Here is an 11,970-nt window from a genome sequence, read left to right on the forward strand (position 1 = left end):
GGGGGGGGGAGTGGTCAAACTCAGTAAAGCAAGCACTTTCTAAACTGAGCTATCTCTTCAGCACCAAGCATTGATTTTCTTCTTGTGCTGGCTAGTTTTCCGTCAACTTGACACAGGCTAGAGCCCTAGGAAAGAGGTAACATCGATTATGAAAGTGCCCCCACCAGACTGGTTTGTGGGCAAGCCTGTGGGGAATTTCCCTACTTGATAATTGATGTGGGGGAGGGACCTAGCTCTCTGTGGGCAGTGCTACCCCTGGGCTGGTGATCCCCAGGGGACAGGGTAGAATGCATGCTGAGCAAGCCAGTAAGCAGCATCTTGCCATGGCTTCTGCTTCAGTTTCTGACTCTGAATTCCGGCCCTTACTTCCCTTGACAATGCACTACACGTTGTAAGATGGAATGAGCCCTTTCCTCCTCAAACTGAATTTGATTACAGTGTTACATCGCAAAAGAAACCCTAAGTCACCTCTTCAAAATTTCTACGGTAAGCAGGGGCTGATGCAAAACTCTAATGTATGGATGGCCACTAAAATGATCACTTTGAGGAGTAACAACACATGAAAATGTATTGAGATGATGTAGCAAAAGAAAAGCAGAACTCAAAAATGTCTCTTGCAATGTTACCACCTGGTGAAAAGAGGTGACTTGAAGCAATCGTAAGAGATTCAACTGAAAGTAGAACAGGAAGAGAAATGTAAAATAACTTACGGTGTTTTGGTGCTGTTTACCGCTCTAGTTGGCGGTGTGAACCTGGGAAAGCGGGGCCTAGAAATGAGGTGGACTGAAGTCTCATGCAGTAGACAACTTTATTCAGAGCACCAGACAGTTTATACTCTGAGGGTTAAGAAGAGTCACAGGAGTGAGCTGTTCAATCACAGGGCAAGGCACATGTTTTCCCATAGAGGCACATGAATAACAACAGCTGACATGAACTCACTCCTATCCTCGACACCTGGGAGGAGCACAAAAACACACCCCGAGAACAACTCTGTGTTTAAAAAAACAAAAAGGCTGAGGTCACAAGACTCTTTGTCTTGTTGGAGTTGTCTCGCAAGCACTCAGAATTCTCACACGACTCCATTCTTGGACTGAGTTCCAAGATGGTGTAATTAATATGAAAGTAGAAAAAGAACTATAATAACTCAATACTAAAGTCATGAGCCATTTTTAACTACTTGGCTATTGTATCTATTTGCTCACTATGAAACTAGCACAGTATTCTCAGAAGAGCAAAAAGAGAGGTATACTAACTGGGCCCCTAAAACCACAGCCTCTAAAAGCAGGTGTCACTGGCCTCAAGCCTTCCCCACTTAGAAGGTCTGACTTAGAGAATGGTGTGTGTAAACAACGGCTGTTTCGTTATGAACTACAGACTGGGTTGGGAAAGTCCCAAACCATAATTTTAAATAAGAACTGCCAATTTTTTGATAGGTTTTTAAACCACCAGTTTCTATCTCGAGAAAAAGCAAATTACAAGCTTGTACCACTTGTTTAATAAGAACTCTGATTTAAGAACATATTTCCCCAGTATGATTCCTCTGTGCCCGAAAACAAATCGCCGTGAGGTAATAAAATCAATTCCTTAAGAAGACTTCCTCTGATAAAGGCTAAAGAGACAGCAAATACACAAAAAGCTAGCAATCGAGCTCACTGCAAGACCACAGGTCATACTTCAGACACCCCACCATTAAGGCATCCACAAAGCTGAGTGCGCGTTTGGCAACCAGGAATAGAAACATTCATTTTGACTGAAAAGCAGACAGGCTGAACCCCTTCCAAAAACACCTCATCACACTTGTGCAGCGCCTCGGGTTGTTCCTCATTTTGGCTTACCAAATAACAACCCCAACAGAGTCTTAACGAAAGCCCACACCCCATCCCTGGAATCAGCCCCTTGCAAGGAGTTTGAGGCAAACATTTCAGGCCAGATATGTTGGCCACAGAGCCGCAAAAACGCCAGTCACTGTACTCCTTCCTCCCTTCCTCGCTGCAGAGACAAAGGGCCCTTGTCTTACATGTGGCTCTTATTTAGGAAGCAGGAGCAGTAGAGAAAGGGGGTCTTGCTTCAAGGTCTGACAGGTGTCATAGGATCCTGTTATGAAGGGGAAAGACAAAGAAGCAAGCAAAAGACAAGTTCTTTCCATCTATTAAAAGGAAGTACAGAAACTGAGCTTATGAATTTTAATTAGTAGACCAGCAAAACAACACAACAAGCCACTGACCCAAGTGACCCAATGGGCAAAGTGGGAGAGGAATTGATACATCCATCTGAGGCCTTCTCTGACAGCCTGCAATAATAGCCATTAGTAATCAGTATCAAAGATCTGAAGACTCTATCCAATCATCTAAATTTAAAATAAAGCTGTTCTTCCTACGCCCAGCGTCCACCCTTGGGGCATTAGTTATTGCTGTTCCAAGCTAGTGATAGTCCCTACTAAAACTCCTCATAGCCACACAGACCACCGAGACCCAGCAGCCCAGCTAGACACAACCAGATCTTAATCACTTCAGAAAGTCCAAGTCACCAAACTGTCCCATATGGCTGCATTTTTCTGAAATTCTACAGAAAAGGAGTGGGGGCAGGAGACAGAGAAGAGAAGAAGGGGAAGGGGGAGGGAGGAGAAAGAGGAAGGAGAGAGGCTGAGGGAGGGAAAGGGAGCTAATGTGCCCCAAAATTAGCTATGCTCTCTCATCCTCTGAGCTGCCACCTCCACGCAGTGGAACAAATGCCTCTGAGGGTCCTCCAAATCAGGAAAACACCATGTTCTGCCCTCTTCAAGAAAGACCGCACTTTTCTATTTCCTGCCACAGTGTATCATCGTCGGTCACAGCAGTTGCTATCTGTCAAGATATTGGGGGGCTACAGTACCTAGAAGCTTGCCTAATCCTACTTTTCCGGGATGATGGAGGAAATGATGGTGCATAGTAAGAGATGAAGTGGGGGGGGGCGCACAAAAAGAAACTTTGTCCCGGCGGGCTTCTTACAGAGCAGTGAAAAATGAAGCCCAGCTGTCCAACCCCTGCACCCTCCCCCCCCCCATCCTCGCAACCCTAATGGCCTTCTATACAGACGGTGCTGCAAGACGGATGGAATCAGAAAGTTAGAAGAAACTTCCGCGATCCTTTAAGGAACGCTAACTCGGTCTACGATGACTGAGCACCCCTTGGAACGCAGAAGCATCCCCTCATCCCGATGCACGCCCCCAGAACACCAACCCCTCCCCCAGCGCGGAAGAAAGCCCTTCGGGAGGCATCCTTGAACAGCTCCCACGGTAAGAAAGTTCTTCCCTTCCTCTCTGCCTGCCTCTTAGCCCCGAGCAACGGCGCGCAGCCAGGCCTCTGGAGCGCCACAGGGAAAACTGCTCCCTCTTCACTCAGTGGCCCTCAAAAAACGCGCGGACAGCTGTCACTTGCGCTCCAGTCATCTCTCTTCACTTCCGCAAGCGCGTGTGACATCCATTGCGCTCCCCTTCCCGCTCCCCCTTCCCAGTTTGCGCTAGCCAGTGCAGGAAGGCAAACACTTGCCCACACGTGGGTCTGGGAAGATCTGAACCCGGGGCCTCGGGAAGCCAGGGAGCTCCGGTCACACGGAGCTGCCCTTGCCGGAGCGAGCCTCACCGGGGAAGCCCAACTCCTGCAGCCGCAGCGGGTCCCGGTGGACCCGGCGCGCCCCCCACCCGAGCCTCTGTTACCTGTCGTTTGTTCATCTTCCTCAAGTCCCCAAAGATGTCCAGGCTGGACGTGGGGAGATGCGTCCCCACGGCGCCCGCGCGTACCATGGCGGGGTCTCTGGGGGCACGGGTGGCCCGCCGGCTCCGTCTGTCACACACAGCTGCGGAGCACCGGCAGGCCCCGCCCACCAGCCCGCATCCTGGAGGCCACGTGACCAGAGGCTCTCGTGCGCTTCTGGGAACCGTAGTCTCGTGAGGCTCAGATCACCCCTAGGCCCTGGAGAAACTGGGAGAGTGGGGAACTACGACTTCCAGAATGCTACGGGCGGAGAGCCTCGGCCAGTGAAGACCCAGGGCTCCCGGGGAGCGTGGCGAACGGGCTCTGAAGCCTCGGTCAAGCCGTCTAGGAGATTGTGAGGCAGCCGGCGAGCCGCTTGTCTAGATGGAAACTCAGAGAAGTGACTGCTCGAAAAGAGCGGAACTCCAAGACTCTGGTCAGGCGCCAGCCGGACACCTAAAGCTCCCTCGCTCTCACCTAGCCGTGTATCTTGGCCATTGGATGACTGCCGCTAGGAAAGGCGGGGCTTCTGCCCTGCGGGCGGGCTGTGAAAAAATTGGGGCGGGGCCTAAAGATGGGCATGCCGGGTGGGCGGGGCCTTGAGAGGCGGGAGTTTTGAAGCGGTGCGGTACCGCGCTGTGGAAGAAAATAGCTGTGAAGAATTTTGATGGGATTTTGATGGGGATTGCATTGAATCTATAGATTGCTTTTGGTAGAATTGCCATTTTTACTATGTTGATCCTCCCAATCCAAGAGCAAGGGAGATCCTTCCATTTTCTGGTGTCCTCTTCTATTTCTTTCTTCAAAGACTTAAAGTTCTTGTCAAATAGATCTTTCACTTCCCTGGTCAGAGTTACCCCAAGATATTTTATGCTGTTTGTGGCTATCGTGAAAGGTGATGCTTCTCTGATTTCCCTCTCTGCTTCCTTATCCTTAATGTATAGGAAGGCAACTGATTTTTTGGAGTTGATCTTGTATCCTGCCACATTACTAAAGGTGTTTATCAGCTGTAGGAGTTCTTTGGTAGAGTTTTTGGGGTCGCTTATGTATACTATCATATCATCTGCAAATAACGAAAGCTTGACTTCTTCATTTCCAATACGAATCCCCTTGATCTCCTTATGTTGTCTTATTGCTATTGCTAGAACTTCAAGCACTATATTGAAGAGGTATGGAGAGATTTCCTACCTGGCTTTAGCCATTGGCCGAAACAGCTTTATTCATCAGCCAATAAAAGCAACACATATCCAGAAGGACATCCTACATCAGAGTCTGTGTTAGGATGAATTGGTAAGTCCTGATTGGACAGGTTGCCCAGTGTAGCCAAATAATGAATTTGAATTTCTGGACCTTGGGATTTTGATAGCTAGACCTTGGAGTTCAGCCTCAGGAATGAGACAGTGTTCAAATAAGGGAATGGACCTTGGGGCCTAGCTGTAGGGATATAATCTAATGGTTTAGCAAGGGAGAGGGTAGAGGAGAAGGCAAGGCCGGCCAGTGCCTGCTGTGGGAGCACATTTGCTCCTTCAACCAATAGCGGTTAAGATACCAGCCCACTTAGGCGTGGTCTCTTATACCATAAATGCAGCTGTAAAGCCTGTGTGTGTGTGTGTGTGTGTGTGTGTGTGTGTGTGTGTGTGTGTGTGTGTTCTCACGCATGCGTAGAACTGTAAGTAGTTCACTGTACAGCGGGATTGCCGGAAACATGAGGCTACATAATCTGTAAACTGACTAAGGAGAATGGGAAGGATCAGAATGATAACAAGGACATTTTTTTAAAGGCATGTGGAAAGACCTCTCAAAATAGGCAAAACCACAAAAGCATTCCTACCCCAAGTGGATGCCTATAGCTGTCTCATACCAGAAACATATAACTAGGTAAACAAAATTAAATCAACCATGAATATCAGCCATTTCTCCTCTCATTCCAGCACTTGTTCAAAATTCCCATAACTTAAGTGTACACAGTGGCAAAACAGGTTATACATTGTCTAGTAACGTGGACTTCTCTTCCCCAGGACTGACCTGAATAATGCTACTGCAGATTGTCCATACTGAAAACAGTAGAGGTCAACAATGAACCCCAGTCTGGCAGTTCCTTGGTTGGACTAGCCAGCCACCTACGCCTAGACTTACTACATTGGGTACCCTATTGTGGACAGAGCAGAGATGCTCCCTACTGTAGTCACGTGGTCTGCTCACAGCTTTGGCTTCTCATCCCTGATGCCTCTGCCAGCAGCACCTGTAGGCTCACAGTTGTCTTACTGTTGCGTCCCTCTGCTCCACATCACCCTTGCTTCCAATAAGAGGATGGAGCGGGTATCAAAGAACTAGAGAAATCAGCTCATGCCTGTGCAGAAAGCTGCTTTTTACTACATACTCCATCACTTATGAGCAACTGGACCAAACAGAGAGTAGCGTGGAAGGCTGGGTGTGGTGGCACACACCTAAAATGAACCACAGCACATTCGAGAGGCTGAGGCAGAAGGATTTCGTTCCGTGCTAATCTGAGCTACATAGCAAGACCACGCCTCGAAAAAACATTGAAAGATCCTACAGAGTGCAGAACGTTCGCACTGATGATCTTTCCCCGTGCTGTCTCCGCAGCCAGAGACCATGGCCCAGAAATTACGCTGAGTAATCCCTCTCATGCTTACACCCAATGGCCCGCTCTCAATAGTTTGCTTCTCACTTCCACAGCTAAAGCCTCACTTGTTTGGAGACCTTATCCCTCAAAGAGGAATGCTTCCAGCGGGGACACAGCCAACAAAGTAGCCTTCTAGTCCCTTGTGGTTCCTTCCACCACCAAACTAGAAAACATTAAAAATGGCTGGAATAATTGGCCCTGATTACCAAGAGAAAAACTGAATTGCTGCTGCATAATAAGACTAAGGGTGACTATGCATGAAGCCATCTGGGATGCCTTTTAATTCTTCTGTGAGCAAAAGAAAAGGTTAATTGAAAATTACAGGGTGTGGATGTCACATTAGGGAACGAAGAGGGCAACTTCCTCTTAGAGCGATTGACACCAAGCATGAGCCCAGATTTGAATCCTCCACTTCTCTGCCTTTGTCTTCCATCTGTCTGTAGTTTGTAGCCTGTGGCCTGTCTGTTGTTAGTCTTTTGTGTGTGTGTTTGATGTCTGACTGTCCCTGAAAGGGAGCCTTGCTCTATTTTTATTGAACAGTACAGTGATGTGGTATGGGAAAGGCATGAGGGATACCTTTTGTTCTTTACAGAAACCTTTAACAGGGATTTACAAAGGAAGACGTTTCTTTACTGACCATCAGTTGACCCAGAATAATGCTCAAAACCATGTACAGATGTTATCAGCCTGCATCCACTTGTTGTTTCCACCACGTGTGGGGTATTTGTTGTTTATGGTTGTTTTTAATCTGTTGACCACTTTCAGTAAATGCTTACCACGGCCCACACCTACAGACACGTGCATACACCTCTACACAATGTATGTGCCCTCATTTGGGAGAAAGTAGGAGCACCCCTTGTACAGAGGCTTGTTGTGCCTTCTTAGAAACGCGGAGTTGTTCCACTGTTGTCTGGGAGTTCAAATACGTACAGTGAGCCAGTGGCTTGTGCCTACTCTCGGTTTATGCCATCTTTCCAAATCTGCTCTTATCTGCCCTGCTGTGTAATAATAGCTGGACGCTGAAAACGTCTCTCCTGTGCCAGCTGGCACCGTGCCTCGCCAGTAGAAGGATGAAATGGAGATTTTTTTTCCTTTTATGAGCTTTTGTTCAGTTTTTGTTCTTGTGCTATAGAGCCAGTAGCTTGCAGATTCCATCTGCTGCTCACCCTCCGGATCGCTGTGACGGCAGGTGTGTCCCACAGACTGCCTGCCATTGAGTTTTTATCAGTGCCTCAGCTGGCTTCTTGGTGCCCCTCACTGGGCAGGACTCCAATGGGCAAACTCCTCCCATCACCTGTCCTGATTGACAGCCTCGAGCCAGCTGAGAAGGTTTCAGTTGAGTAATTAAGTATACTCGGGTTTATGAGCCTAGAGAGAGGTCTCAGTGGTTAAAAGCACTGGCTGCTTCCTCAGAGGAACTGAGTTCAGTTCCCTGATTCCACACAGTCACTAACAACCATCTGTAACTCCAGTTCCCAGGAATCTTTTGGCCTCCGTGGGCACCAGGCACACACTGTGGTATATCAACATATATGCATATATTTATACACTTAAAAATCTCAAAGAAAAAACCTAAGATAATCATATTGGCCTGTTGGTGTGACTCTGAGGGACTGTCTTAATTGTTAACTGATATAAGTGAGTGGCACCATTTCTAGGCAGGTGGTCCTGGGCTATATGTGAAAACTAGCTGAGCATATGCCTATGAGTCAGTCAGCAAGCAGAATTCCTTCATGATTTTTGCTTCAAGTTCCTGCTTGAGATCCTGGCATAACTCCCTCAAATGATGGATTGTGACCTGAAAAAAGCCAAAGAATAAATCCTACATGCACTTCAATTGCTCTTGAACAGATAGTATTTCTTCCTAGCAACAGAAAGGACACCAGGGTACCACCCCAGCTTGCCCCACCTCTGAGAACTTCTCTACCACACAGCAGGCACAACAAACCCTCTCGTCACTTGGAGACAAGCCTGTCCCAGGTTTGTTCTTGGTGTTCTGGCCCAGCATCAGTCGTGATTGCCTCTTTCCGTGTCTACTCTTCCCGTAAACTTCCCTTTTTAACCTTCATAGATAATCCACTGCTAGTTTTACTTAACTTTTTTGAAGGTATAGTGGTGATCTATGTCTTTACTAGACCCTGGCTGATATCACTGAACATTCCAGAAGCAACACAACATTATCTTCTGATTATGGTTTCCACTCCTCCAACTCCTTCTAGTTCCTCCCTGTATCACCCCCAACCCAGATCTGTCTCTTTCCGGACACCCTTTCTGTCTCTCATTAGAAAGCAAACAAACATCTAAGGAATAATGATAAAATAAGATAAAGCAAAAACAAATCAGAATTGGACAAAACAAACAGAAGAAAGGGAGCCAAGGAAAAGACCCAAGAAACACATATAGACACAAAGACACACACATTTGCACACTCAGTTCCATAAAACACAACTGGAAGCTATGATATATATACAAAGGATCATTAAGATTTCTAGAAATGCTCTATACCATATTAATTTGGAGACAAATAACCTCCCAAGATGTGACGTTGGGTTTGTTTTCTGCCAGCCATCTTCTTCTGGGCATGGGGCCTATCCTTAAGAGTGGATTGTTTCTCCAATGAGCTTCCCTTGGAGAAAACTAATTTTTCATTTCTGGGTTAGGGATGGGGCCGTGTCCATTTTCAGTTATAGGACTTTATCTGGTGCAGGTCCTGGATGTTCTGCCTCCGTGTCTGTGAGTTCATCCTTGCATCCTCAGTTGTATGTGTTCAGAAGGTCTTGTCTTCTTGGTGAACTCAATCCTCTGTGCCTCTTAAACTCTTTTTGTCTCCTCTTCCACAGACTTCCTGAGCCCTAAGGGGAAGAATTTGATGGAGACATTACAATTGACTGTTCTTTCCATATTGTCTGGTTCTGGGTTTCTATATTTGTTCCCATCTGCTGCAGGAGGAAGCTTCTCTGATGATGATTGAGCAAGGCATTGATCTAAGAGTATAGCAGAATGTATTAGGAGTCATTTTACTGCTACTTTCCTTTAGCAGGAATAGTCAGTATTTGATTTTCTCCTAGGTCTGTGGACTATCTAGACTCAAGTCCTTGCCTACCCAAGCAATGTCGGGCATAGGTTCCATCTCATGGAGTAGGCCTTAAATCAAATCCTATCTTGATTGGTTATTCCTACAAGCTTTGGGCCACTATTGCAGCAGCATGTCTTGCAGGCAAGACACCATTGGAGATAGGAGGGTTTTTAACTGGATAGCTGATATCCTGTTTACCAAATATTTCCATTATAGTTCATTCATACCAGTAGCAAAATTACAGTTATGAAGTGTAGTAAGGAGGCCGCTTGTTAGTTCCCAGCCTCCTAGCCCCAAAATAATCACACAGAAACTGTATTAATTAAATCACTGCTTGGCCCATTAGCTCTAGCTTCTTATTGGCTAACTCTTACATATTAATTTAATCCATTTCTATTAATCTGTGTAACGCCGTGTGACAGTGGTTTACCAGCTAAAATTCCCAGCATCTGTCTCCAGGGGCTCCATCGCTTGTCTCTGACTCCACCTCCTTTCTCCCAGCATTCAGCTTAGTTTTCCCCACCTAGCTCTGTTCCCCTGTAGCTCTGCTATAGGCCCAAAGCAGTTTCTTTATTAAGCAGTGATATTCACAGCATACTGAGGGGGTTCCCACATCAATGAAATAACAAAAAACATAATTTTATGGTCAGTCAGGGTTCACCACAACATGAAGAACTATATTAAATTTTTGTAGCCTTAGGAAGGTTCCAAACCACTGTGTTAAATGATCTACCCTTGGTCAGGCGATGGTGGTGCACGCCTTTAATCCAGGCACTCGGGAGGCAAAGGCAGGTGGACCTCTTGTGAGTTTGAAGCCAGCCTGGTCTACAGAGCTAGTTCCAGGACAGGCTCCAAAGCTACACAGAGAAACCCTGTCTCAAAAACAAACAAGCAAACAAAAAAGAAAAATGGCAGTCCTTAGAACAATCAGATCTGTAGTGTGCAGACATGCTCACCATGTAGAGTAGCCAGTAAATTAGGTAGCCATAATCAAGGTGCATCCTCTAATTTAGAAACCTGGAGCACCTCCCTGCAGGCTTTTCTAATAGGATGAGTTACAGAAACAGGTCATTCTTATCCGTCAAGTGCATCGATTTTATTCTTATAAATGACCTATTTCTTAGACAAGAGATAATTTTGAGTTCACAACCACCTTGTCCAAAATGAAAGGCTACAGGATAGCAAAACTAGAACTTAAACTCAGGTCCACCAAACCCAAGCTCACTGTTAATCTACTGTCCTCTCAGTTCTTCCTCCCTTTGGGACCACATAAGCAGGCACAGCCTCAGGTGGGTTCCACTTCCAGTTATCGGGATCAAACTGGTGCCTCCACACTGAGGACAATGGAGCCAGAAGCAACTCAAAGTCACAATCACCAACAGAAACTGTGGGTCCTGGTCTGCTGCCACCTGATAGAGAGGTCATTCATGAATAGAACTCTCACCGGATGGCATCTAATGAATGACTGGGCCTTCAGTCAGCCTGAGTGGAGACACGGGAGCCAATTGGGCAGGATAGAGTCTGATCATCTCAGGTCTGAGTCACAAGCACCTGGGTAATGATGCCAGACAGCAGCCCTCTGAGTCAGGCTCTGCCTTCTCCGTCTTCTACAGGGATGTGTCTCAGAAGAAATACATGGATATCCAGGATGTCATTCCAAGGGGAGGAGTGATTCGGGCTCCCTCTCCTCCTTCACAGCCCCTCCCTCACCTATGTAAGTGTTCTTGTCAAAGTCATTACTCAAAATACTACCGTCTCCTACTCAAGCCAACTCTGATTACCTCCCATTAGAAATAGCAAGGGAGGAGGGTGGAATGGGAAATGACATTCAGTCACAAAAGACACTTTTTATGTCCCACACTGCTTGACTGTCATGAAACAACTAAGAGCCCTTCCAACTTGGCATCAAAATTAAAATGCCTTAAAAAAAAAAAAAAAAAAAAGACAGGGTTTCACTGTGTAGCCCCTGGCTGTCCTGGAACTCACAATATAGACCAGGTTGGCCTCAAACTCACAAAGCTCCACCTGCCTCTGCCCCCTCAAGGGCTAGGGTTAAAGTGTTTGTCATTGGCCCTGTTCTGTTGCTGCTGCTGCTGCTTCTGCTGGTATTGATGATGATATTTAGAAGCCAAGGGGGCGTTTTTTCTTACACTTGATACATTAATGATTCTCAGTACTTCCTGCATTAATCTGATTGAACAATCTGAGGGAACAAGACATAGGACATCTAGGTTGTCCTCTACCATGTCCACACAGATTGGAGTCACATTGAACCACCCACCTTACCACTTAGGCCTCGGTTTCTTTATCTGTAGAGACAATGGTGTATTCTCAAAGACACTCTGGCCAGTTTCCCAACTATGGCCTCCCAAAAACGCAGAGGTTGGCTTCACTCCCGGTAACTTAGCGAGCCTTCAGTCTCCTGTCTCAGTAGCAACAGTCAGATACAGTAACTACCCATTCTAAAGCCGGGTTAAAGTGAGATGACTTTGAAACTCCCTCCACTCCCTGCTCTT

General features: G+C 46.6%; 1 protein-coding gene and 1 long non-coding RNA gene across 2 annotated transcripts in view; one reads left to right on the forward strand and one right to left on the reverse strand.

The window, feature by feature from the left end:
• Window positions 1–3,879, reverse strand: part of Sec11c (SEC11 homolog C, signal peptidase complex subunit) — a 17,891-nt gene extending 14,012 nt beyond the window's left edge. Inside the window, exon 1 of the mRNA XM_050158016.1 lies at window positions 3,695–3,879. Within this exon, the coding sequence (XP_050013973.1) occupies window positions 3,695–3,781 (87 nt within the window). The 5' untranslated portion in view covers window positions 3,782–3,879. The remainder of the gene's footprint in view (window positions 1–3,694) is intronic.
• Window positions 3,880–4,016: 137 nt separating this feature from the next.
• LOC126511108 (uncharacterized) lies at window positions 4,017–11,200 on the forward strand. The gene is made up of 3 exons (XR_007594607.1): window positions 4,017–4,167; window positions 4,877–5,021; window positions 11,068–11,200. It is a non-coding gene; the product is annotated as an uncharacterized lncRNA (long non-coding RNA).
• The last annotated feature ends 770 nt before the right edge of the window (window positions 11,201–11,970 follow it).

This window comes from Alexandromys fortis, unplaced genomic scaffold (assembly GCF_014885135.2).
Source record: "Alexandromys fortis isolate MF-2015 unplaced genomic scaffold, M_Fortis_MF-2015_v1.1 scaffold_94, whole genome shotgun sequence".
Taxonomy (NCBI): domain Eukaryota; kingdom Metazoa; phylum Chordata; class Mammalia; order Rodentia; family Cricetidae; genus Alexandromys; species Alexandromys fortis.